Source organism: Oryctolagus cuniculus, chromosome 6 (assembly GCF_964237555.1).
Source record: "Oryctolagus cuniculus chromosome 6, mOryCun1.1, whole genome shotgun sequence".
Taxonomy (NCBI): Eukaryota; Metazoa; Chordata; class Mammalia; order Lagomorpha; family Leporidae; genus Oryctolagus; species Oryctolagus cuniculus.
The window spans coordinates 55677652-55705612 of NC_091437.1; the positions used below are offsets into that span (position 1 = coordinate 55677652).

Below are 27961 nucleotides of genomic sequence, written 5' to 3' on the forward strand. Positions count from 1 at the left end.
AGCCAGCTCTTACCTAGAAAGAGTCACCTCGGTGACCGATTTCCTCTCTTCCTTTATCTCACCCCCACCCCTGCCTGCTTCAAGGTCACGCGCCCATCAGCAGCTCGGCCTCACCTTGGCCTCGGTGGCGGTGGTGGCGGTGGCGTTGGGACTGGGTGTGACAATGTCTTCCTCCTCTAAATTCTTAGCACACCCTGCAAGATTCCTCCTCTTGAAGGGTTCCTCACTTCCCTGGTTTCCAGCCCAAACCCATGGTTAGTGACTCACACCTGGGCCATAGTTCTGGATTGGCTCACTCAGGTTTGTGCACATTGACCTTGGCTTCCTACTGGCAACTCCCCAGCTCCCCGTCCACCCAAAAGCAGCAATGGAGGTGAGGTACACACAGCTCCCATTCTTCTCCCCCCTTGTGGTGTGCATGAAGTCTAAAGAACTCTCCAGAGCAGGGCTCAAGCCTGCCGCGGGGCCCCAGAAAAGCAAACGCATCAGGATTCCTACTCACAGCAGCTGCAGGGACACCAGCCCATCAAACAGGCCCTTGGCAATCTCGGTGATCTTGTTCCCATAGAGCACCCTGCAAGAGAGCAGAGACGGCAGTCACCGCGACGTGAGGCCAGTAGAGCCCCTCACACAGGAGTGCTCGGGGTGGGGGGGAGGCAGGATCTCAGGACACCTCCTGCCTGGGGCCCCTCATTTTCCCTGCCGCTTCTCAGCCCGGCGGGGGAGGTCCGCGTGGCCAGGGCCATGCTGCCGGGAGCAGAGCAGCGATGGGCTCCGTCCTGCTTCGCTCCCAGGCTGCCTTGCCCAGTAAATCTCTCCCAACAGGAAAACGCAGTCCCTTTGTGGTGTCTCCCTCAGCCTCTAACGTGACTCACACCCTGGCAGTAAATCCGCCGTGTGGGAGGCCGCCGGCCCTGTGTCTTCAATGGGTATTGATTAGGTAGAGCGCAGCCTATAGAACGTTTCCTTTTAATATCCCGTTGCATCCTAGGAATTCCTGAGCTGACTTCTTTAATCATCCACCCAGACAGAGCTTTGGGTATCTGGGGCCATCTTCAGACGGCTTAGGGACCATACAGCCAGGCCTGGATCACTCAGGACAGACAAGGGAGCGTGCTGGTCTCAGAGTGATGGCAGCTGTGACTTCCTGTTTACTTTTCCTACTTTTTGAGTTTCAGGAACCCGGAACCCTTTGGCCCCTCTGTCTTTCAGGGCTGCGGTGTCCCTCACACCGCTGTTTCTCTAATGTGCAGTGACTTATGAAGCCTGGGGTAGGAATCTCCCGGGGCTCCCTCTGCAGCCCAGCACGCGGCGGGTCTCTGTGCCGGGTCCTTGCTCATCCTCAGCACGGCTGGCCTCTCACTGCTCCCTTCCACAGCACAGGGTCTGTGTCGCTAGGGTCCAGCCTCCTCTGCTCCTCCGTGGCTGAGGGAACCCAGGTGAGGAGGATGTGGTACAAATCCCATCTCAGGTCCTGATGTGCAGGGAACGAATGCAATACGCAGTCCCCACCCAGATCGTGAGGAGGCAAAATATTAGGAGGAAGAAATGGCAAATGGGAGCCATAAACCAAACCCCCCGTTTTCCAGACGCCACCAGGAGGGAGAGTGAGCGTCTCGCTCAGCCTGCGGCTGTGTTTCATTAATGTTTCAACAAATTAATGACTAAATAAAAGTCAGCGTGATGGCTCAGGCACACATTTGTAATTCATATTAATGTCCCACTGTTCACTGTGCCAAGTGTAGTCATGTCACTGCTCACCTTCTGCAGTGAGTGGCAGGAGCTGGAAGGGACAGCGGAGCTGGGGGCTGGGGGCAGCGGGGTCCTCATGCACCTGCGAAGCCTCAGGACAGGACATCCCAGGCCAGGTGGGCCACAAGCACCCTCCGGCAGGCTCCCATGGGCTGAGGCGCACCTGCCTGGGGGCACACACACCTAGAGTCCCATCTAAGACCTGAGGTGGACTACCCGGGCCAGGCTGGGAGAAAGCGGGCCAGGCAAGGGCGGCTTCTACATATTTCAGTTAAAGTTCTTCCTATTGGTGACCCTGTTTTAATCTCTTCATAGCACCCACCTCTCTGTCAGTGCTACGCATCACTCATATATGTAGTGTTAATTGTTATGTCCCCTGCTTTCTTCCATCCCAGTTCCCTTGAATGCAGGCCCCTGGTGACACCGAAGGGCCCATTCATTCATGGCTGTGTGGCGTTCAGAACACAAGGCCAGGGTCTGCACAATAAGTATTTGTTGAATGAATGAGTGAGTGAATGAACAGGAATGGGATGAAGGCTCGGCACCCCTTCACTGGGGTCACCCCGGAGCTGGGATTGGGTGTTTATGTCCAACAGCAAGCTCCACGGGGCCGGTCTGTGCAGTTCACTGCCACCTTGGAGTCTGATCTGCTGCTCAGTACATAGTAGGTGTCGGCTAAACAGATGAAGAAATGAACGGGGGTGAAGGCCACTCCACTTAACAGCGCCCAAACAACATTTCAGAATCGGTTAGTGGCATGTCAATTTCACGCTTGGCAACCGAGCTTGAGTTCCCTTTCCTGCAAGGCAGGAAGCTTCTCAGTGCCCTCAGACTGCTGCTCCCAAGTCCGGGCTGGAGAAAGCCAGGCCCAGGGAGTGGGGAGGAGGGGCGGGAGAGAGGATCCTGGCAGCAGACGGCCCCTCTCCCTCCTCCTCCGGGATCTGCAGGACAATAAGCAGACACTAATCTCACATACAGTCCTGTCTTTGATATCCCAGCCAGATGTTCTATTCGATAAATGAAACTAATTTACTCTGCAAGCAGCAGGCAGCAGCTGAATCCAAGGCTTCCCTAGTCTCAGCCCCTCCCAGGGGGACGGACTGGGGTGGGGTAAGGGTGCATTTTGTTACCTGTTCACTCATAACGTAGGCAAACAGGTTGCAAAGAGATGCAAAATACACCCAGCTTCCCTCAGAGCAGCCTAGCTGGTGCTGGGGGCCTGGAAGGGTTAGTACGAGATGCTGTCAATACTGCCAGCCAATGAAATCTTTGTTAGATGTTATATTACAGCGTCCACAGCATGGACTACAAGAGTGTGGGTTCTGAACCCGGACAGCTTGTTTTTTTTTTTTTTTTTTTTTTTTTTTTTTTTTTTTTTTTTTTTTTTTTGTATCATAATTATACATCAAACACAGTTTGACATGCCAGGGATACAGTCATCAACAAGACAGATGCAAATCCTGTCATGGGGCAGGTGTTTAGCCCAGTGGTTAAGGCGCTGGTTAAATGCTCACATCCCACATGAGGAGTGGGGTTCAACTCCTGCCTGCGGCTCCCAACACCAGCTTTCTATTCACGCAGACTCAGAGCAGCAGGAGTGACAGCTCCACTAGTCAGATTCCTGCCACCCATATGCGAGACCTGGACTGAGTTCCTGACTCCTGACTTCAGTCTCTGCCCAGCTATGGCTGTTGTGGGCATTTGCAGAGTGAACTAGCAAATGGGAGTTCTCACTCTGTCTCTCAAATAATGTAAAACAACAACAACAAAACAAAAACAAACAAAACCACAAACCAACAAACCAAAAAAAAAAAAATCCTGCCTTTGTGGAGCGTATGTTACCCAATCTCTTCAACTGTCAAAGAGAGAGGACTATAGACTTTATATTTAAGGTTGCTGTGAGACTTCAATCCTTAAGATTCATAGATGAGTCCCTGGTATACAGTGAGCGCTCATTAAGGGCTGCTACTGTTATTACTCTAAGCATGAGTATCATTGGCTATGTTAGGGAGGAAATGTACTGCAGTCCCTCTTGTGGACGGGAAGCCCAAGTGACCTCCCCAGGCCACACAGGGAGTCTGATGGAATACAACCCCACAGCTTCCTGCCCCTGTGGGTCTTGGATCCCCTGGGGGTGGATCCAAGTGGGACACCCAAGGGTTTCCCAACCCAGGAGAGCAAGGGCCACGGGATACTCATTCAGACCAATGGCTACAAGGTGGGTCCAGAGAAAATCCCTGAAAAACTCAGTGCAGGGAAATCAGTGCCTCCCTCCACAAGGCCACACAGATGGGGTGAGAAGAAATGGGCGCCTTGTAATAAAAGCGCATTGCAATTCTCTCCCGGCATTCTCCCTGGAGGGGGCGCTGCTGCGCTGTGCAGGGTAGGAGGGGGCAGCGAGGTGAGTGTGCAAGAAGCATTCGAATTAGACGCCAATAACTGGGAAAGCTGCTGGGCACTTAATCAATAAAAATAATGCATTTGGGTTGTAGAAATATTCCCCAAGATCAATTTCCCTGGGAGAAATATTTGTTTCCTTTACCAGGTTGCCACAAGTGCGTAAGGGAACATAAAGCCTTGATAAAGACCTCGGAGAAATGCGGACATGGTACTTTCCCACCCCCGCCCCACCCCCCCCAGTCTGGCCCCACTTACAGCGACGTGAGTGACTTCAGGCCCTGGAAGGCATCTGGCGCGATGTCCGATATCTGATTCTTGCTGATGTCTCTGCAAAGATGAACGGGCAAGGCTGAGAACACGGCGCAACGGCGTGATAACAATCATTGCTGCATGCAAGCCAGGCGCCCCAGGCGTGCAGAAGGCTAAGGATTAATTAACAGATCAACCAATGTGTTCCTACGGCACGAGAAGAAGCTGAAAGAGGCTTTGGTTCCACTGCCCTGTGAGGAAGGAGCCTACGCCCGCATGGCTACTCACCCATGGCACCTCAGCTTGGCCGTAAGACCACGGACACACAAGCTTGACTGTGTGGGTGGAAAAAGCATGTCCAGTCAACTTGGGCTCTCTCTTGGGTCTTATTACCCAGCAATGAGCAGCACAGATGAACCAGGAACCGGCCCTCACCCACCCGCAGGCCAGGCTCCTGTAAGCACCGTCTTCTTGCCTTGTGCTCCAGCAAAGACCCACTTTTCTCCCAGTAAGTCTGGAGCCATCTCACCTCTCCAGTGAGTTTTCCTCCATGACCCAAGAGGAGTTTTTGAGCAGTGACTTAAGGCTCTGTTTGTTCCCTGTCTGGGCAGTGTGACGGAAGCGACTCGTGGGTGCTCGGGTGTCTTTGAGACGTGTTTCTGTGGCTGGCTGGCAGCGTTCCCCATGTGGGAGCAGACCCAGGGAGGTTGTCACACCCAAGGCTTAGGGCAATGTCAGTGAGAAGGATGGTGCGTGTTAGAGGGATGTGACAAACATTGGGCCACGGGTCAGCCAGTCCGGCCTCACAGGGGCCGAGGGGTCTTCGTGACCCCAGAGGCTGAGAGGCTGTCCACTTCCCAGCACCGTGGTGACTACTGAAAACTCGGCTCCCTGATGGCGCTTCGTGGAGAGGAAATTCTTTCTCTCACAATCATTATTAGCTCAAGGATGACTTCTGGGCCTCTGTCACAGGAAGAGGAGCTGCTCCAATTTCCTGCGACAACAAACCTTGCCGGTTCTCTTTCTCGAACAAAATCAATCAATGCGTCTTTGCTTTTCTGCAGGAGAGGCAGGGCTGGGGTCCTGCAGGGCCGAAGGGGAACAGACACGAAAATATGGAGACGAAAGCACATCCCAGCAGATCCTCCAGCGAAGCCAGGCCCCAGCTCCTGGCCTCTGCAGTGCCAGCACCGGCCTCTCCAGGGGTCTGTTTTCCCACCTTCCTCTAACAGCCTTCAAAAGGGCTGGGCCACAGCCTTTGCCTGGGCCTCTGCTCTCTCCCCGCCCCTTTTCCAAAGCCTGTCAATCTGGAGACACATCATAGGTTAAGGCTCCCTGGGCACAGCTGCCTGGTTTATCCCCTTAGCTGGCAAGGTCGTATCTAACAAATCCGCAGATTGTGCTCGCAAACTCTTCAGCTTACATTGGGCTTTTCTCCTGCGCTCCTCTTTTGTATAAGGGTCTTAGCAAGCAAATACCTGGGATTATTCTAATCTTGCTTGTCCTTGGCGTGGCTGCCTAGCAAAGCATTCCTGGCAAACACTTGGGGTCTGTTCATACCAGGCCTGTGATGGGGCCTGCCTTGTCTCTTTCCCCCAGGTTGCACAATATCCTTTCCAGGTGCTTAGACCTCAAGCATGGGGCAGGGTTCTTGGTGCCAGTGCGGGGGGGGGGGGGGGGATGGGGGCGGGGGGGAGGGGGGTTTCTCTGCTTCATTCAGCTCTGGGAAGAAAAACTGGTTTCCAGCTAAACCTTTAGGCTCATCCCACCTTACAGCACGAGGGGAGATGTCTTGTGGTCTTGGAGCCGCTGGAGAGTGGGAATTGGAGAAGTGATAGTTTAGCTGGGAATCAATGCTGGTGGTCACTTTATCTTGTTTTCCATTTTTTTAAATTGTATATATTTAGGATGTTTGGAAATTTGTATTCATGGTGGAATGTCTAAATCAAAAGGTTTAACATATGCATTACATCATATACTTCTCATTTATTTTGTAGTGAGAATACTTAAAATCTAGCCTCCCAGTGATTCTCAAGTTCACAATGCACTGTGTAAACTACAGTCACCATGCTGCACCATAGATCTCCTGACCTTTTTCCTTTCAGCTTGGATCAACATCTTCCTGATCTCCACCTTTCTGCCCCCACCCCTTGGCAGCCACCATTGCACTCTCTGCTTCGGTGGACCTGACTTTTTAAGATTCTATGAGTAAATGAGATCACAGGGTACACTCTGAATTCTTCACTCTGCAGGAAGGAAACAGCAACGCTGAGAGACGAGGGCCCTGGAGCCACAAATGATTCAACCGCCCATTAAAGAAGTGGGCATCTCAAGCCTCCCGACTCTCAGCTTCCTGCCATCTCACGTGACAGACACCGGTGTAGTGGCATGGACAGGAAGGCTTCAGCAGCTCACTGGCCTTGGCGCTTGACCCCCTCACCCCAATCCACAGTGAGGTGGCCCTAGAACTGAACCTGGGCATTGGGGTTGCTCTTGACCAGTGGCGCTCAAATCTCATGAGGGTATTTGTTAAAATGCACCAGCAGGGGAGGATGCTTGGTGCAGTGATCCAGTCACTGTTTAGAATACTCACATCCCATACTGGAGGGCCTGGTTCGAGTCCAGGCTTCACTCCTAATCCAACTTCCTGCTAAGGAGGCAGCAGATGATGGCTCAATTGTTTGAGTCCATGCCTAGTGAAGACCTGGACTAACTTTTAGGCTCTTGGCTTTGGCCTGGCCCATGCCTGCCTGCTGTGGGCATTTGGGAAGTAAACCAGCAAATGAAAGATCTCCACCTCTCTTCTCATTTAAAGAAAATAAAAACGAATCTTAAAAATGTACCCACAGAGAGTGAGAGTTGTGCGGCTCAGGGAGGGGCTGGAAGTCTGCATGTTTACAACCCCCCAGGTGATTCCCAGGGGCGTGGTTGCTGGTTCATACTTTAGGCCACGATGCTTTAGGCTCAGTATCAGACCCTGCTCAGTCCCCTGATGACCAAACTGTTCAGAACAGAGATGGCAAATTCAAGAGGTTGTAGGGGTCAAGCCGGAAATATGCATGAGACACCAGGAAGTCCTGGGAAGCCTGCTCCACCCGACAGCAGGAGAATGCAGAGCAGTCCTAACCCGCCATCTTGGCCACACAACACAGGCATGGCCGCAGGTGTCAGGGAGACCAGAAAACCGGCCCTGTAGGACTGACTGAGGGGTGGTCTCCAGTGCTTCTGTCTCCCTGCAAATGGCTTTCTCTACTTTGATAATAGCTTCACCTGTGAGTGTTTTTTTTTTTTTTTAATATTAAGGTGATCACTAGGAATAGGCCAAGACAAAGCCATTCATTCATAGAGAATTCTATATTACAAAAAAAAAAAAAAAAAAAGAAGAAGAAGAAGAAGAAAAAAAGAAATAAAAGATGTAATTGAGATAGAGTTGAAGGAAAAATTTCCTCCTCTGGGATTTTACAGATAAACTCGTCAGGTATTCCTAGGAAGACTTGGCACCTTGAGATCCGAAATCCACTGTTACCATGTAGCCGGCCATCCCATCTCAACAGGGCTTTATCAGTTGAAAATGTCTAAGCGGGTCCTCCTTCCCCTTGGGGGAAAGGAGGGCATCATAGTAAATACCAGTAGCATTAGAAGTGATCAAAAATTAAATTCACTTTCTAGGTCGTGACGGGGAAGGGCTTATGAATTCTAAATGCACAGGTCACAGCAACTCCAATAGGAAAGAGAAGGGAGAGGGAAGCACAATCAAGCTCTAAATTACCTGGACTTCACAAAAAATTAGAGCAGTGACTTAAATCATGCAAGAGATATAGGTTGAAGCAGTGACGGAATTTGTCATTTTTCACTAAAATTACTATCTGGCCACATAATCAAGCCGGGCTTTAAAAATGAATTGGGGGAGGGAGTTGTGCATGGAGAGCGAGCTGGGGAGGCAGAGATGCCAGGAGATTAATGGCCCAAGGTTTTAAATATTAAGGCCTATATTTATACAGCTCCTCCAGCAGGGATGCTGCCAAGGGGAGGGAAGAAGACTGTGCCGAGAACTGGCTCATTCTGTTGGTTTCCACTTCTGGAATTGCACCAGGAGAAAATCTGGTTTGGTTTGGATTTCCAGGGAAATGGGAAGTTGGCTTCCTGTGATCTGAGGGTAAAGCCTGCCGATGCCACTGTTTCACAGGGATGTTGATTTTTAACATAAAAGGAATCAGTAGACCTTGCTAATGTAGGTTCTCCCACTCAAGGGAAACCGGCGATTCTGCCTCATGTGGAAGTAGCAAACAGTCCTGAGTTCATGTGTTTTGCTACTGGCAGGGGCAGTGGCAGAGAAAGTAAGTGGAATAAAAACAGCATGTTGATTACTGTCCTAAACACAGTGATTTCTCCGCCTGAAAAGGGGAAAGGAGTCTCCCCCCAGAATTGTTCTATCCATGATGACAATGGTTGGGCTATTTCTGAGTCTTGCTGGCCTCCCTTTAGAGCATCCAGGGCTGAGTGATTCACAGAGCAGTGTTCAAGGTCATCATGTGATGGCGACAGATGAGAACATTGTCACCGTGGCTGGGGACGAGGGCAATGATTCAATGACACTGTCAAAGACAGCCATGGCAAGGCAGGTACAGCTGAGCTGACATCATCAAGCGTGACGTGATGTAGTGGGGGCAGTCACACCGGTTACAGGGATAATGTGCATCATCAGCGTGAAGTCATGTGTACCCTATATCCTCCAAGCTGGAAGGAACAGAAAGTTTTACTGTGGGCTAAAGGGTTCAGGTGATCCAGCCTCCAACTTTCTACCCCCTCCCCCCGACAACTCCCACTCTGGGCCCCTTACTTATTCCACTCCTCCTTACTGCTCCACAAACCATCTGATCACTTGCTCTGCCTGCTACAGGGACAGCCTTCCCTGTGAGCTCACAGCTCCCTCCATCCCCCACGCAAGTCACCTGCACATAGAGCTCTTTGTCGGGAGCCCACCTATAAGAGCCATCACTCTCGGCTGCCTTTCCCGTTTTCGGTTTTACTTCTTAATACTTCTCCACACCTCTGATATGTATTTATTTATTTTCTGTTCCCCCCTCGAATGGAGGCTCCATGAGAGCAGAATCCATCTGTGCTCACTGCCCTGCCCATAGAACCTCGCCTGCGGTAGACACCCAGTGTTAGTCACGTGGACGGCTGTAGGTCTAATGGCAGTGCAGACAGACATGGAGCCACTGTCAGATCTCCACTGAGACTCCCACTTCATATGACCAAAACCAAGGCACAGCGAAAATGATGAAAACGGTGATAGGGGATTTCCTAAGCCAACTCGGCTCTGCTTCCCACACAGATCATCTTACTTTGATCCGGCTGGCAAGACGCTTAGCTCTCCACGTTGAAGCTGACACCCTCAAATTCTGCACACAACACTCCTGAACCTTACCTCCCCATCTCAGGAGAGTGTCCCAGGACTGAAAGGGAACTGCCCAGCGGGCATGGAGGCAGTCTATCACCTAGGCGGGGTGTCCGCCACTCGTCAAATGACCCCCAAACCTGAATGCAGACAGGCTCACCTCCCTCCAGGGGACACTTACATTCTCTTCAGCTTCTTGTACGGGGTGAAGGCTCCTGCAGGGATGGACTTGATGGAGTTCTGTTCTAGGCGTCTAGGAAACAGAGCAGAGCAGAGTCAATTGACCGTGCACCTGTCAACAAGTGGCTGCCGTGTTCTCTGGCCTTTCTGATGGGACAGCCTCTCTCATCACAAGGCACGCGTTCTGGTGGTGAGGGACGGTAAACATGCAACAGCCAGGATGTCCAGGGTGTGATATAAGGAGCCAAATGGTCTACTTCTCCTTGGAGAACGCAAGAAAGGATAACTTAGGTTTGGAAATTTTGGTTTCATGCTTATTATAAGCAGCTGTCTACCCCAGAGAAAGCTGTAGGAAGTCACCAAGCACGTTGAAAGGGTCAAAGGGATAAAGAGCAGGAAGAGCTGAAAGTGATGGCTCACGGGCCAGCAACGCTGCTCTGTCATGGAACCATGTCACCACTCAGCAGAGAGCTCAACCACCCTGCTGGTGGGCAGGTGTGTCAATGGCTGACTTCACTTCAGGGCTTTTCAATTGCCATTTTAATACGGTGGAGAAGCAGCGATACAGACAAGCTTCCAGCCTGATATTCATCAAACCAGCTCCTGACACCGACAGGCCTCAGGGGCCCACTCCCCTGGGCTGCTGCTGGGATCTGCGCTTCAGTCACTCACAGGCTTTCCTGAAATGCTTCCGCTCCCACCCCTACTACTTGGAAAGGACAGGAGACACTGCAGGCCCAGGGCCCAGCACTTCCTGGGAACAGAGGGGATCATGGGGAGTGAGTGAGCATTTCCATTCTGTATTCTTTCATCTCTCAAATGACTTCCTGTCACCCAGAACAGGTGTGGTGGGAGACAGGCGTGAGTGGGAGGCAGGCTGCTCCATTACAGGTGATGAATGATACCCTGGCCGGGCTGGGGCCTCGGCAGCTCACCCTCATCTATCTCCCTTCTCTCCAAGGTGCAGCTCTTTTCATCACCTCTTCATCTGGCATGGATGCTCCCCCAAACCCTCCACTGGGAAGACACAGAAAAGGTGTGTGTGGAGGGGGAGGCGGGGGTGAGGGGAGCCAAAGGCAGAGAGAGGAACCAGCTCTGTCAGAGCCGCATCAAGTGGGTGCACATTTCTGGCTGGGATGAACCCATTCATCTTGAAGAGTAATCCCCGCCGCAGAGTGGGGGAGACAGTCGTATTAATTTGTGCCTCTGCGATCTCATCTTCATTGGGAGAACAGAGTATTTGTTACTGGAACCGCTAATGGAGCAGTTTGCCAGCAATTTTCCCATTTCAAACAACATCTCAGCTGCTAATGTGGAATGGTTTGTCAGGCCTACCCATAACACAGACAAATCACTCTCCAGGCAAAAAGAAGGGGGAAAGCGGGGAGAGAAGGGAAGGGCGGGTGAGGGCAGAGAGGGAGTATCAGGACAGATCATTCTTGGCTGCCGGATGAATAGAGTCTACAAATGGGACTGCCACGGTCTATTAAAAATGCCTTTGTGCCCTGCTGGAGGGGGGCGGGGAATGTACTTTACCAGGGACATGGTCACAGGCAAGCTGGACAGGGGCCTGGCTGGCTCAGGGTGAGACACCAAAGCTTGCGCCCAGAATCTCAGGGACTGTGGGCCCCTGGGTGCAGCCACCCACAGAGGCGGAAGACTCCTCGAAGCTTGCCTTGCCTGAGAAATTCCAAGGACATTCTCACTTTCCAGCTCAGCCAAGACTTCACTGGGGATTTCTCAGCCCAGGTAGCAGCTCTGTCGATCTCTGGGGCTGCCGGCCAGGTGGCACGAGCCACCCAGGAGTCCTGTAATTCACCTGCCACGTTGGCAAGGGATGTTTGGCGACATAATGCCTCCAGAGAGAGTCACTGTCAGTAGCAAGGGCAACTTCCTCAGCTTTTGCAAGAGGACGCACCACCCCCGCTGCTGCCTAAGAGCCTATGCAAGTTCCATCAGAGGTGGCTAGGAGATCTGCCAGCTCTCCTGTGCAATGCGTAAACTGTTAACCTCCAGCTGTGTAATGGGTGCAAGAACTAAGGGGGAGATGAATGAATGAGTAGAATGTCATACCTGCTCCCCAAGAGTTCAACAGTCTGATGACGGGGACCAATCCAAGATGTCCATCATGAAGAGCAAAAGCCACTGTGTACAAAGCCTAGTGAATTTAGGTCTATTGGCTTTTCGAATCCTTAAACTGTATTAGACCCATTTTGTGGGTAAGGAAAAGCAAACCCAAAGGGATCACACAAGCTGTCCAAAGTGATGGAGAGCTGATGTGGCGGCAGCAGCAACAGGGCTCTGTCTATCCATGGACACACTGCCTTTCTGTAATCATAAAGATGTGAGAACTGAGGTCCAGAGACTGAAGTGGCTTCCCCAACACCACAGACAAGTTCAAGGGGCTCAGGCCCACTGTTCACTGAGACACCATGCAGGCTCTGTGTGAGTAGGGACTCAGTGGAAAGTGTGCAGGAGTTGAGGGAAGATGGATGACAGATGTAAATCCAGTTGGCCCATGGGGTCTGCGTCTTCACGGGTTGAAAGTATTTGGAAAAACTATTATATCTGTATGGACTGACTTTTTTGCATTGTCACTATTCCCTAAGCAATATAATACAACAACTATTTATACATTGCATCAGGTACTATAAGTTTCTAGGGAAGATTTCAAGTATATGCAAAGAAGCATTCTATGCAAATACTATACCATTTGGCATAAAGGCCTTGAGCATCCATGGATTTCAGTATCTTGGGGGGATCCTGGAACCAATTTCCTGAGGATGCTGGGCAAAACTATGTATTTAAAATATGCAAAATATGCAAATTGAGTGCAAAGGTGTGGTTTTTGAACAAAGAATCCCAAGCTTAGCCTGTTAGCCCTGGCAGAGACCTTGCTCTGAACCCTGCACTCCTCAGATGTGCTCACTCTCGGATGATTTTACTCTGCACTGTCTCAGCTTCCCACTTCTCTGAGTGCTGGCCAGACCTCCAGCCCCGACAGAGCCCCAAGTCCAAGGATATAACAAGGGTTAACCTTGCCCCAGGACACATTAGGGATTTGCCTGTGTGTGTGTGTGTGTGTGTGTATTTGACATGCCTTAAGTTTAAAGTAAAGACAAGGAGAAGATGATAACAATAGCAGAAACAATAAGAGCTAATACATAAGAGGGTGGACCAAAAGTCTGTGGCAAGTAGAATTAAAAAGAGAAGCTTATGTTGGTACAAAAAAATTGAAATCCATGCACAGGTGTTTCATAATATGAATTTTCCATGTACTTCATGAAGACCCCTGTATACATAAGTTCACATTTTGCACCAAAAATAAACTTCTCTTTCAATTCCATTTTTCGACAGACTTTTGCAAGTACCCTATCGGATGCTTTGATGTCAGGCACTGGGCTAAGAATTTACATAGTTTGCCTAACTTAACATTTATACCTCTACAAGGCAGATCTTATTAGTTATTATCACTCCCACTTTAAACATTAGAAAATTGAGGTGCAGAGAGGTAAATTCACCTGTTCAAACTCACAAAGCCAGGAAGAACTAGCTAGAGCTGAGGCTCCTGCCCACGTTGGTCTGATTCCACAGTGCAAACGCTAAGTCATGGATCTTTATGCACGTTCATTCTTTCAATCCTCGCCAGCTCATCCACAGGGAGAACAGCCCCTCTCTCTAGGAAGCAAGGCTACGTATGCACACACACCTGTGGGCACACATGTGTACACAGCGCCCACAGTGGGTCTCATGCTAACACATCGCCCAGTCCTACAGCCTGGAACAAGGATGCAACATTCCAGACTCCTAGTTGAAAAAAGCCCCAGGATAAAGGACAAAATGAAGCATTCGTATCAGCAAAAGCTGTCACGTCTCAGGATGCGTCTGAAGCCAACAGCTGTTTTAGGTCTCTCTTAACTGGCACATGTGTCTTTCTTTGTCTGGCAAACATTCTTCAGGCTGCAAACTGATTTAATAGAACTAGCATAAAAACAAACATACAAATCAAACATCTGAGCATCCTCCTGCACCAGCGAAAACACTGGGAACATCTGATGGGGATTTCAGCCATTTGTGCTCCGTATTGATTGGCTCTAGTTCCTCGGGTGCTTCCTTAATGATCTGTCATTTGCAAACATGCAACTGAACACAATATATATTTCTAGTACTATCAGAGTCAACGTGATGCTTGAGAGACTGGCTGGGGCATGGCTGGTGCAGAGAGAGCTCTGCAAGCCACGTACCACAGAGGCATTGAGAAACTGCTAGTGGTGAGGATATGAGAGGAATCAGCCCCATTTACTGCTAGAAGGGAGTTCCACGCCTGTCCTTCCTACAAGTCATCCCGGGCCATGACAATGACTCACAGCCCATAGGATTAATTCTTGATGCTTCTTTGTTTTTAGATGAGGGCTGAAGGGGAGGGTCCTTCAAGGTTCGTTCTCTCTGGCCTCCTCCTTTCTTTGTCATGGTTTTTCAAGAAGCCAGTGAGTCCTAGACTCCCCCATCGAATTTCTATGTTTGGTCCACAACAAAGATGAGGAAGGCGGTGTGTCTGAAATGAGCCATTCCTAACCTGTAGTACACAGGACACCTGGCATTGCCTACAGGAAACAGAGGCACTGACATGCCAGATTTGCTTTGCTTGTCCCATGCATGGGCCTACAGAGTAAAGGGTTTTGTCTAAGAGAAGAATGGATGGAGAATGGCACAAACACTTGAGAATAAATAATTGGATCATGTCACATAAGTCTACAGGTGCACAGGTTTCTGCTGTTAATAGATCCCAGCTTTTTTGAAATGTACTAGTTTCCTGTATGATTTGCTATTTAATCTCCATGGAAGAGCTCTAGGTGGGTATAATGCTTCCTGTTTTGCAAAGAGGTAAACTGAGTGAGGGCTGAGATGCTGCGAGAGGGCAGCTCTGGATTCCAACCCAGGATGGCAGATCCCCAGGCTCTGCTCTGAACCGTTCGGTTGCTGGGTCAGCTTCTCCTTCATGTCACTGGTGCCCACTTCATCTTCTCTCCACCCTTCCGTGTGGCAGTCCCTCAAAAACCTGGCACTCTCAGGACACTGAAGAGCCACAGATACCTGTGATTTATGGAGCACTCCAACTGCTGGTTTGTTTAGAGCTAGCTAGCTCACGCGCTCTCGCTCTCGCTCTCTCTTGCTCGCTCTCTCTCTCTCTCGTGATCGGTGTGAGGAGGGACTACCGGCAGTTGTTAAGCTACTGCCTCCCTACCTCAGATAAGCAAGGGGCTTCACATGGGGTGGCAATTGAGGCTACTTCCCCCTCAGATGCTTTCACTGGCAACTTGACATTGAAACCCATTTGCAGCCTTCCTCCACTGAATACACTGACCCTCCATAGACGAAGACATGGGACACCGGGTAGGGTGCAGAGCAAATATGGAAAAAGACAGGGTGGGGCTGCAAGCACAGACGGTGCCCGCACCCAGGAGGGTGTCTGAGGACCACTGAACAAGGGAAGGGGGCAGACCCGTGGCTCTTCCCTGACTCTCTCCCCACTGGAGGCTGGAGCCAGTGCAGGGAAATGACAGGGAACAGCAAGCAGGGTGCCCTTGGAGGGAGCTCCGTTTCGAGGAAACTCTGCAGTGAGCCATCTCACTAAGGGTTCTCTGCAAGAAAGCTAATTTTAGTGGAACTGGCTCTGGTATATGAAAAGACCAGCACATACTCCTCTGAGCTGCTTTGGCTTTGGCAAAATATCTAAGTGAGTCTGCCAGATGGTGTTGCATGAGAGATAGGCGGCACACCTTCTCCCCAAAGGTTGGGCAGTGTGCGAAGTCTCCCAAGGTTACGGCAATCGAAGAGAATCATTAATAGCTAAGGACTGAGAAGAGGGAGTGGAGAGCCAAGTTGTATTATGCAAGTGGCCATGGACAGGAGTGGAAGTCTCCCCATAAAAAGAAAAATCACATTCAGATGTCTTTGGGACGGTGACTCAGACACTTGCCATCCATCCTGGGATGGCTCCTGCTGTGTCAGCTCTCGCTCCCTCTTTCTCATCTTCCCACCCATCTGCTGGTCTTCTCTCACTACTAAGGGAGGCGTTTCAGCTGCTTTGAGGACTTTTAGTCCCACACGGAGATCCCCAGGCATGGGCTCTTAGCAACCGCCAGGTGCCCCTTCCTCCGAGCTCTCTCTCACGAGTCACCTGCATGCCACCTCCCCTACCGCAGAGCCCTGCTTCATCCGCTTCCCCACAGCTTCGTTTCATAGCAGAGGGGATGGAGGCAAGCACAGCAAGGGAGATCCTGGGCAATCCATCCAGCAGACCCAGGGTGCCCAACAGCCAGGGACAGCCTTATTTCCTTGTCTGCATACATTTGCATGAAGATGAGCTACTCCCAGGTAGCAGGTGGCTGGCCTCCCTCTACCACCTCCTTTCTCCACCCTGACCCAACTTTCTGGGGGAGTCTCCAGCTCCAACCCTGGTCACTGTGCCTAATGAGTGTGCTGGTAATCGTTTAGCATTTGTAGCCGCAAAACAGCAACAATAACTGCTCCCATGGTAGATCCTACACAGCAGACATGATGCTACGCTTCCTGCAGCATCCGCTCCTGGAGTTTTCTTAAGAGCCTTGAGGAAGTAAATCAGCTGCTGCATTTTTCAGCTGAGGGAACCAAGGCTCAGAGAAGTTCTCTGCCAATGGCTACAAGGCAGAACAGCAGGAAGGTGGCTGCCTGAATCCATGGCCTATGCTCTTAACCACCTGGCCGCTGTCTGTGGCTCTTGTTTTGGGAAACGCTCTAGCTAGGATGTTCAAGCCTGGGATTTCACAGGCGAGGTGATCAGCGACATTTTATTTCCCTAATGAGGGCAATCTGTGTGTGCATGTATTATAGATATCTATTTATATAATTTGTATAAATTTATAATTGTGTAGTAATTACCTAGAATTATACATATACTGCACACATACATAATCTGTCTTCAGCAGCCATCATTTTATATAATAAAGAGAATTTTTATAAACACAATAATAACAGAATAAGGAAATCTAGGAATTTAAAGGATGCTCCCTTTGAACTGAATATTCTTGTTCCACGGAAGAACACCATCTTGTTCTAGACTTTATCTCTCTGCTTCATATTGGGAAAAATTCAGTAATTATCGGATGGCAATTTGGCAATTACTACGTAAGCTAGTCAGGGTTCCCTTTAAAATTCAGTGCACAGGTGTGAGTCCGGGTGTCCAGGTAGGGTGTAGCCTGTGTGAGTGGAGAGCTGCTGTCTCTCTCTCCTGGAGACCTGAGCTGTGTACCTCTGAGGCCCAGGCCAGGGTACAGGTGCAGGTATGAAGGAGGAGGCAGGGACAGGTGGCTTGGGTCGGGAGGGGCCATTCATTAGGGACAGCCTACTTCCTTAGAATGGCCTCTCCCATCAGATTGTGACGTTGGAGCCTGGTTGAGGGAGGCGAAACAGAAGAGGTGAAGGCTGTGGATGGCGGGAGAGAGGAGCGAGGAGGGCCAGAGAGAGCGAAGGGATGTCTGAGGGAACCCCAAGAGGTGAGGCAGGCAGCATTTCTGTCTTTTTGTTTTTCTGACAGGCAGAGTGGACAGTGAGAGAGAGAGACAGAGAGAAAGGTCTTCCTTTGCCGTTGGTTCACCCTCCAATGGCTACCGCGGCCAGCGCGCTACGGCCGGCGCATTGTGCTGATCCAAAGCCAGCAGCCAGGTGCTTCTCCTGGTCTCTCATGGGGTGCAGGGCCCTAGCACTTGGGCCATCCTCCACTGTACTCCTGGGCCACAGCAGAGAGTTGGCCTGGAAGAGGGGCAACCGGGACAGAATCCGGTTCCCCGACCGGGACTAGAACCCGGTGTGCCGGCGCCGCAAGGAGGAGGATTAGCCTAGTGAGCTGCGGCGCCGGCCTAGCATTTCTGTCTTGAACACCCACGCTCAGAGGGTGGGAGCCCCTCCTTGGTGGGGACGTGGGGGGAGGGGCTTTAGGGAAGGGAAAGGAAGGGTTAACTGGGTAGAGAAAGTGACAAGGACAGGAAGTGAAGTGGCAAGGCCCTGGGTCTGGGCAGGAGAGGGTGAAATGAATCCAGGGAGGGAGAGGAGGAGGAGAAACGGGCGGGAAGGCAGGAGCACGGGAACAGGACCAAGGAGACATGGAGGAAGAGCAGCGGAGGCGGCAGGGAGAGGCAGGGGTAGCAGGGGTGGCAGGTGAGGGCTCAGGAACCACACGGGAAGGGAAATCCAGCAGCTAGAGTGAAGGGCCAAGGGGGGCCACGCAGAGCTACCGAAAGACACGGGGTGGGTGACTGGCAGAGCTTCGGGAAAGGAAGACGGAGGACGGAGGCAAGACGCATGCAGGCGTGGGGACAGGCAGGAAAGACTCTCTCCTGACCAGCTCCCGCCTGCAGCAAGGCTGCGGAAATGCGGGTGGTGCTCAGCGGAAGGAGGGTTTACAGCGGCTCGGGGAGAAGCTGGCACAGCCGATGAGGAAAGGCACTGGTAGAGGCCCCAGGCTTCCTCCCATCTCAATCAGGCTAAAACCAAGGTCCTTAAAATGGCCCATCATCTGGCTTCCCACGACCCTTTGACCTCATCCACCACCCCACTCCCCTCTGCTACCTGCACTACAGTCACACTGACCTCGGCTGCTCAGGCATACTTTCACCACTGGGACTTTGCGCATGCTATTCCCACTGCTCTTCTTCCAGATAGCCACTTGTCTTCTCCCTCACTTACTTCCAATCCTTTCCCTGTTTCAATGTTCTCCATGGAACCTACCGCCTTTTTATTTATTTTTTTTTTTTGACAGGCAGAGTTAGAGAGAGTTAGAGAGAGAGAGAGAGAGAGAGAGAGAGAGAGAGGTCTTCCTTCCATTGGTTCACCCCCCAAATTGGCCACTACGGCTGGTACGCTGCACTGATCTGAAGCCAGGAGCCAGGTGCTTCCTCCTGGTCTCCCATGCAGGTGTAGGGCCCAAGCACTTGGGCCATCCTCCAGTGCACTCCCGGGCCACAGCAGAGAGCTGGACTGGAAGAGGAGCAACTGGGACAGAACTGGCACCCCAAGTGGGACTAGAAGCTGGAGTACTGACGCCACAGGCGGAGGATTAGCCTAATGAGCCGTGGCACCAACCACCTACCGCCTTGTGACATGTGATCTCATTGACTCTGTTCTGTTTATTTCTCACCTGCTCCTCCCAGATTGCAAGTGTCATAAAGGCAGAGATTTTGTCTATTTTGTCGCTGCCTCCCAGAACAATGCTTGGAACACAGTTAGCTGCAGACATTTGCTGAATGAATGAATCAAAGAGTGAGCGGGCCAACTATTGGAAGGAGCTGGGAACAGAAGGGCAAGCATTGGGTGCAAGGAAATGCATGGGGAGGAGGAAAGGGAAGGGGGGGGGGATGATGATGAAACAGAGGGAAGGGAACACCCATCTCTTTCTTGGCGAGAGTGAATCTAAGGGCATTTTCAGTATCCACGCGGTGATGTCTAACAAAGTAATCTACAGGTGAAGGGACAGAAACAAAGTGACCGTTGGCATCTGAAGAGTGACCTTGAGGTCAACGCTGACTGATCCCCTACTCGTTTGAGAAGCAGACCCTGGCCATTTCCTAAGGAAGGAGGGAAGCGTAGACAAGAAGTTCTGACGTCGCTTCGCGCGCACGGACGTGAGCAGGCTGGTCTCCTGACCCGACATCTAACTCGGCAGACGCCAGTCTGATCCGAACTGAGAAGAGCGCACCCTTCCCCTGAGACAGGGGTTGCGACGGAGACGGCGCCGGCCCCTCTTCCGGGAGCACGTGCCCGCTTGCTGAGCGCCGGGTGTGCTCCACGTGCCGGATCTCGTTTTCAAAGTGACCCACCGAGGCGCAACGCTCTAATTATCACATTACAATAGGTGAGAAAATTATAGCTGAAAAGACCAATTACTTTCCCTAAAGTCACACAGTGAGTGGATGGCTGAGTCAGGATATAAACCCAGCAAGACTTTGCGGTGGCCATTGGCAAACCTACTGGAAAGGACCAGAAAGGAGGTGTTTTAGTCTCCGTGGGTCCTAAGGCCCCTGGCTGCGACTGCTCTATATTGCCTTACAAGAGCTACTGTCAACAATCTGCATGCCCATCTGTGTGCGTGTGTGCCAATAAAACTTTATCGACAAAAACAGGTAGCGGGCATCTTTGGCCCATGACCTGTAGCTTGCTGACTCTGTTCTCCAGCCCGTGTTTTTGGGCTCTGAGCTAGTACTCTAGTGAAAGCCTGGAAGGGCAGCACAGGTCCCCGGGGAATTTTTCCCATCAGCCCTAATGGCCCAGCAGGGGACCGGCCGGGACAGAGGGGTATATCCCCAGAGACAGTGCAGTGGCACACAGACGGGGCACTTACATTTCGACGATACCCTCCGGCAAGTTGGCGGGGATCTCTGTGAGACCCTTTGCGCGGCAGTCCACGATGTTATTACTGCAAGTGCAGGCTGAAGGGCAGGCAAGTGAGTTGGCATTGCAGGATGGCGGCTCCGAGTGGGGGACTGCAGGGCCAGAACACAAGGGTCAACTCAGGTCAGTGTTAGCAGCCACCCACATATATGCACCCTGCAGCCAGCTTCCCACAGATGCAGAATCACCTACTGAGCTATCTGGGTGTATCTCTCCCCATCATGGGCTGACTATTCAGCAGAGAGGAAAGAGCCTGACCTTGACCTCACTATTTCCAGGCTCTGCCACCTGCTCTCTTATCAGTCATCCTCTTCTTTCAGAGAAAGGGGGCGTGCTCAGAGTCCATCATGCATGACTCCGGCCCCTGGAACCCAAAGCACATGGACTGGGCCTGCTTTCCTAGGGTGTCCAGCACTAGCCGCGTATTCTGGGCTTTCAGTTACCATCTGGTAGTTAAATGCTGAGCGCACAAACAGCTTTAGACCTTTTGCTAGTGGATAGCAAAACCAAATGGGAGGAGGAGAGGTGGTAGCATTTTCCCTCTTGTGGCACTGATGTTGTCAAAGTGTCAATATAGTCATTGACAGAGGCACCCAAGGCATTTCTAAATGGCTTTTATAAAGTCCAGGGGACACACAGATTAAACCTATCTCACTAAGAAAAAGGCAAATAAGTTATTACATACTCTGGAGTCAGCGCTTGATTTTGTTTGAGGTGAGAACCAGTGTGAATTTAAAGCTAAGCGATAAAACCCCAAGTAAATTGCACCCTAGGAGCTTATTTAGAAAGCCAAACGTAGACAAACATATCTAGCACTAACCTAACTCAGGATTCAGACACACTGAGAATCTTAATCACGTTCTCTGGTGGTCACACTAAACCCAAATGCAAGAAGTAAATTCCAATGTAAAGACACTGTAAACATTTTCAAGCTGCAACTACGACCTCGCAGGGAGGCAAAAAGCTCAAACACACAGTTAGTTTTGCCAGTGTGGAAGTTATGGTCCGAGGGGGGAAACCCAACACAGTGGCCCTCCCAGGACCTCACCCTGCACCTGCTGGACCCTGCCAGCAGAAGTCATTCCCATGTCTTTCCAGATCTTCTATTTACAGCAATAGGCCACGGGCCCATACCAAGCTCAGGGCAACCCTGCAGGTCTCACTGCACAGAAATGGGAACTCTGGGGACTCTTGGACACATATTCAACATGAAAGAGGAGTAGATGTTGGATACACTGGTTATGATGCTATTTGCAACACTGACAGCGCACATTCAGGAGCCAGATCCACTTCTGATTCCAGCCTCCCATTCATGCCCACCAAAGGAGGCAACAGGCGATGGCTCAAGCACTTGGGTTTTTGCCACCTGTGTGGAAGGCCTGGGTTGAGTTTTGGGCTCCTGTCTTGGGTCTGGCTGTGGCAAGCATTTGGGGAGTGAACCAGTGTGGATGAGAGATCTCTCTTTTAAACAAATAAAAATAAAACATGAAATATGGAAAATGCCTGCAAAAAATAATTTTTGGTTTGGCCCTTGTTCAATGGAGAAATTGAAGCCAGAGTCCAGCTGTAGAGGGTGAGCCAACTGGGCCAAGGACAAATCCTCATGTGGACACTAAGACTCGGAGTGGAGGGTCCCACTCACCATGGCCATTGTCCCCAGGGGGCCATTCTTTCACAGGAACTCAAACTGATGCCTATTGCTTAAGCAGAATGTTCACCTTTCCAGAAAGTGCCAATCAGATGACTGAAGATTCTAACTTCCCCTGACCTCACTTACCCAAACACAACAGAAACATTCAAGAACATTTCTTTTTAGCAGGGATGCTTGAGAAAATGCCCCTGTCCAGGGCACAAGGACTTGTCTGTTGCCAGCAGCACACTAGTGGATCCAGTGAGGACCAGGAAAAATGCTCAAGAGATGGAGACTGGCATTAACACCCCCAGCTGCAACATTCTCTTAGAGAGACTGGTGATAATACTGACTTGGGTCCAAACTGGGGAAACTGTCCTATTTCTTTTTCTTTAGTGACTTTAAAAATGGTCATTTTAATGGTATATATTTGTGGGGTACAGTGTGATAATTTGATGACATATGTATACAATACGTAATGATCAAACTAAGCTAGTTAACATTTCTACCTTCCTAAACACTAAAAAAATATTTTTTGGCTTAACAAGTGATAACTATGCATACGGTACAGTAACAGTGGGAATCAAATTATGGCTACACAGAAGGAAAGAATAAGACCCAGTGTTCCCCAGTATTGTGGGGTGACCACAGCTCACAATTAACATGTATTTTCTGAACAACAAGAGAGGAGAGGAGCTTGAAGCCTCCCAACACCTAGGAAGGGTAAGGGAAAGAAATGCTAATTTCCCTGACTTGATCAGTGCACACTGCATGCAGGTATTCACTTCTGAGAAAGCAGCACCAGCAGAGAGGCAGCCCGTCCAGGCCTCAGATCAGGGACGAGAGAGTCAGTCTTGTGGCTGAGATGGTGAACTCTGCAGTCTCACTGTCTCAGTCTGAATCCGGATTCTCGCTGTTCATCCTCACCTCCTCGCTCAGTTCTCCCCATTGGTAAAATGGAGGAACACCTGTTTCACAGCATAGCTTTGCTATGACGTCCAGGGAAATTGACACATGAAAAGCATTTAGCAGCACGCATGGTGCGGACTGAGTGCCTACTGGCTGGTTGTTGCTGTTGTTACTGTCACTGAGTCTTGCTGTGTGAGCTTTTGTGTGACCATCTCAGTGGATAAGGAGTTTGGGTTGCATGGTTTCTGGCATCTTTTCTAGGACTAGAGTGGAAGCATAGGGAGTAAGACACCTAAGGACACCCTTCCCTCGCTTGCGCCGCCCCTCTATGCAGGCAGCACAGGATCTCTGTTGCAGTAGCTACAGGGTGAGGGGTCCCATCCCCCCCCCCCCCAGGAATGCTGGGAGCAGGTGGCATCAGAGGTCAGGCTTTTGAAGTACAGATGATGCTCCCCAAAGCAGGCTGCCATGCCTGGCCTTCCACAACAAGGGAGGGCAGCCCCCAACAAAGCCAGAGAGAAAGGCCACATCCCAGACACCTTCTTGCTTGGCAAGTCAGGCGCCAGAGTCCGCGTCCTTGCACCTTCATCCTTTCTGTCAAAACTGACTTGGGCGAGGTGTGTTGGAAAAGGGACAAGAAAAAGAGATCCCGTATGCAAGAGCTTATATTGGCAACAGAAGTTACAAGGCAGAGCTTTTTCAAAGGTGTGCCTTCTGACTTCTCTGTTGGAATGGATTCTCTTCTAAACCAGATGGGGGGCTGCAGCCTTGAGTCCCCATGGGGCCTGGCTGGGTCGTTCTCAGAATGGCTCTAGTTCTGCTGGCAGTGTGCACTCCATTTCAAGGGAAGCTGTCACGGCAAAAAAGCCTTTGAAAGATTCCTTAACCAGGCCACTAACAACACCTTTAATTACGCAGAGGGAAACAACGGTAATTATAGCCTCTGTCAGCACCCTGGGCTGGCAGCTCCCCAGACAGGCATTCACGCACGGTGAAGACGTTACCTTCTTGTTTAAACAACACTTCACGTTTAAAATGGGGGTTGAGAGACAGGTTCACTTCCCCTGCAAACAGCCTCTGCTGATCAATGCCAGGCGGACGAAGCCCATTTCCCTCAGGGCCTCTGAGTGCTACAATGGCACAGTCTCTCCTGTGGCTGTCTCTGGATGCACTAGGGCTACAAGGGAAATTCTAGAAGGGCGGTGACGCTTTCTGTCTTAATCTTCATTGCCTATCATGAGTACCTAAAACAGGGCTGGACCCAAAGCCTGCACTCAACAAACGTGCCAGGATCCCTCCAAAAGCTCCTGACAAAGTGGAATGAAAAGGTAAGTTTTTGTTGGTGTCCCAAACTCTGAAATCCACGTATACAGGGAGTCTTCAGAGAGACCATGAAAACAACATGTATCATAAAAAAAGCGAAGGCTTTCATAACTTTCTGAAGCTTTTTTACACCAAAATAAATTTTTTCATTCCATTTTCTAATACATTTTAAAGTCTCCTCACACCTTGCATGAGTGAGAGGATGACCACAGTGCTGGTTGATTTTAGGTGTCAACTAGACTGGATTACACAATCCCTAGATAGCTGGGTGTGCCTGTAAGGGTGTCTCCAAAAGGGATAAGCAGGACAGGTGGGCCTGGTGAGACGTCCGTGGGCCACTGGGGCAATGCTCTTGGGTGGGAGTTCTTGCTAGAAACTTGTTCCAGAAGCCTGAGCTTGGGCCCAGCCACTCTCTGGCTCCTGGGTCACCTCGCAATCCATCCTCCACATGTGCTCTGCCCTTGCCATCCACGACCCTCCCCAGATGCCAAACAATGGGGTCACCCATTCTTGGACTTATTTGAACCTCCAAACTGGGAGCCTGATATCTTTCCTTTCAGGCATGGTGTTATAGCAGTGCATAGCTGAGTGATACAAACCCAGAAGTAGAATCGGCCCAGAAGCCTGGCAGATGGGGAAACTGATCGTTACCATGCTGCGGAGGTGAGCATTTTTTCTCGAAGGGGAGCTCTGAGGGCTCTGGCTCTGGTGGGCAAGATGGGCTGGCGAGTGCAGACGTGGAGTGGCTGCGGTTTGCAGGTCACTCTCGCCTGAAGCCATCTCTTTGCAGTGAAGCTCTCAGTGCTGTCAAAAGCCATTTGCCCTGTCGCCTGGGGCTCCCTGTGAGCTTCTCTCACCTGTGTAGGTCAGCACGTCCAGAGCACTCTGATGCTGGGCTTTGTTAGCAAGCCTATCCCTGCCAGCCTCTCCTTTCCATGCGTGTTGGAGGGGCCAGGCACGGCTGAGTTCCAAGGAGAGCAAAGTGAGGAAACCTCTACCTTTCTACTCAGCAAATGAGAAGACCGTGAGCTGGGAAGAAGAGGAATGGGAATAGAATTTTTACCCTGAAATGGAAGGAATGTCTCTCTACATCTCTGATGGAAGGGGACTATCCGGACATGCACCTGCCTGCACACTTCTTCTGTGTAACATGTTCTTATGGAAGTCCCGGGAACCCACACTGTGAGCCTGTCTATTGGCAAAGAAAGTACCTTTAGATCAGAGCCTATTGACAGCGCGGCCAGCCTGTAGAATCCTGCCACCTACTTTCCATGAGGTCCTACCACCAACTTAGGAATGCACGTGGATGTGCTCTCCATTCCTTCTTGTTTAAATCCATTGCCAAGCCATGTACTCCTGGAACTCTTTCAGGGAGGACCAAAATGTTGCTCCCTTGAAGTGGTAGGTGGTTCTCATCCAGAAGAGGGAGACGGGGATGAGGACCAGGTGTGTCTCTCTCCTGTGGGCACTCGGCTTAGTCACCACCTCAACCCTGGAGTCTCAACCAGAAGCCAAAGCTACCCCTGTGCCAAATCACAATACCCCAGCTTCACTCCCAAGTGCCTCCCAAAACTCCCAGCACCACGGCCTGGCATCTGGACAGGGGGCAGAGGAGAGCTTGGGGGGATGGAAGCATTGGCTCTTCTGTATTTGTCACTAACCATCAAGGTGACCATCAAGGTTCCCAGGCCTGGGGATACTTGGTGAGAGAGCAGGAATGTCTTCCCAGCCTAACCTCTCCCAGGGAAAGTCACCGTGGCCATCCATGTGGCTGTCCTGTCTCTGCTGACTGTTCACTCCTCTCATTCTCAGAGAGAAGACGGATTTGGAACCAAGGCCAGGGAACTGCCCCTCCCCCGCCTCATTTCTGCTTTTCTCCCAATCGGCACAATGGGAATGATCATTGCACTCGGATGCAGAGACCCCTGAACTTCAGACCTAGCTGAGCCTGCAACTATGGTGCCAACAGAAGCTCTGAGAGAGGACAGTACCTCCTGAGGACCCCGCAGTGGCCACTCCAAGGCCCACCACGGTTCTCACAGGAGCAGCAAGTACCTACTGAATGTTTGCTACGCGTCAGATGCTGCAGGCCACATTGCCCTATAGGATCTCATTTATGCTAAGAAATCCCAGGACTTGCGTTCCAGTATTGTTATTCCTGATAGTGATGGGGAGACTGAAGACAAGCCAAGTGGAGCAAACTCCCCAGTCACAGAGCAGGGGGCACACTGTTTCTAGCGTTGGGCCCAGCGCTCCTCTCTCTGACTTACTGGCCACAGCCCTGATTTTACTGCCGTGAAACTGAAAACTAGGGAGGGGTCTCAGAATTTTGGGAGGGAGAAAGAGCAGGCTCAGGGGCCAGGCATGGGCTGTGGAGGCTATTCTCGCGATGGCTCCACACGCCCGTGTTTATTTCTGTCTTAAAAAAAATCTCATCTGCCAGAGTGCACAGAGTAAAAAAAACCCAATGGCCTTGTGAGTATGTGGAAATAAATTAATTCCAGTATTCAAATTAAGCATCTCTCCTGGCCTCTGGCCTTTCAAAAGCCAACAACAGACTGAAATGACAATGGGACTCGGGCAATTATGATGAGAATATAAATGAACGTGATTTAAATACCAGAGGCATGATAATTTTGGGAATGGCTAAATAAACCTAATAATCTCATTCCTGCAATGTCCAATTATGGTGTTTTAATTAAAATCTCCTAAGGAGATGGGTGGCTAGTCGTGGCTTACCTTAATTATCTTTATAGTTAGTAACTAGTCCCAAATTAAAAAATAGAAAGAAAAAATGAAAAGAAGAAGGGGAAAGTTTCCTGTTTCCAGGGAAATAAGCATATTTCATTTTTAATCATAAAGGGAGAAGCGTTTATTGAGAGGCTATTAGGATCAAGCATTGTTCCAGGCATGGCAGCACTGGAAAAAATCTAAGATGTGCCCCTTATTAGCAGGAGACAAATTATTAAATTTATGAGAAAATGTCTCATATCCAAGGCTACAGCACCCAAGTGCAAAATAGGGGATCAAACTAGTGGGTTCTGACATCCAAAGGAAACAGGTCATTGGTTCAGGAGCCCAAATTTTTAACTAATCATCTTTGATTACAAATTATGACTGCTCCAGACGCTCTCAGATTAGAGAAGCAGGAAATCCACACACGGAAGATAAGTCCTACAACTTGAACCCCAACATAAACCTTTTCGATGAGGGGATAAAAAAAATGAAAACAGGACAAACAAACAAACACCTTACAGCTCCTCTGGTCCCTTTTTACCAACTTCGCTCAAGTTCTGGTCTGGTCCAGGGAGTGAGGAGCCAGCATGGGTTGCAGGCGGAGCTGGGCCTGCTGGTGCTCAGACCCTTGCTTCCGCTACAAGGAGGAGAAGCTAACAGAAACCCTTTGAGCAGTTGCTGAAGGAAGCCAAGTAAGTAGTCAATGTTGTATAACAGGAAAAATACAACACTGGAACAGATATATTACCCTGCCCTCACGTGAAATCTCCACGTGGTCCCTCAGAGGCCCCAACTAAGTGGCCTCAACCGGCAGAAGAGATGGATTTTGCCCAAGTGCACGGCTAGCAAATTTCGGGGTCAGCTGGAGTGATAAGGAAACCATCTCCAGGGCTTCTGGCGAGAAGAGGCTGGGCTCCAGACAGATGGATTGAATTCAAAGGCAGCTATCAGGGACT

The 27961-nt window shown here is 50.5% G+C and overlaps 1 protein-coding gene across 1 annotated transcript in view; it reads right to left on the reverse strand.

Annotated features, from left to right (window-relative positions):
- Positions 1-27961, reverse strand: part of SLIT3 (slit guidance ligand 3) — a 642229-nt gene that overhangs the window by 108907 nt on the left and 505361 nt on the right. Inside the window, exons 9-12 of the mRNA XM_002710368.5 lie at positions 20358-20499; positions 9984-10055; positions 4408-4479; positions 503-574 (exon numbers count right to left, since the gene is read on the reverse strand). Of these exons, the coding sequence (XP_002710414.3) occupies positions 503-574; positions 4408-4479; positions 9984-10055; positions 20358-20499 (358 nt within the window). The remainder of the gene's footprint in view (positions 1-502; positions 575-4407; positions 4480-9983; positions 10056-20357; positions 20500-27961) is intronic.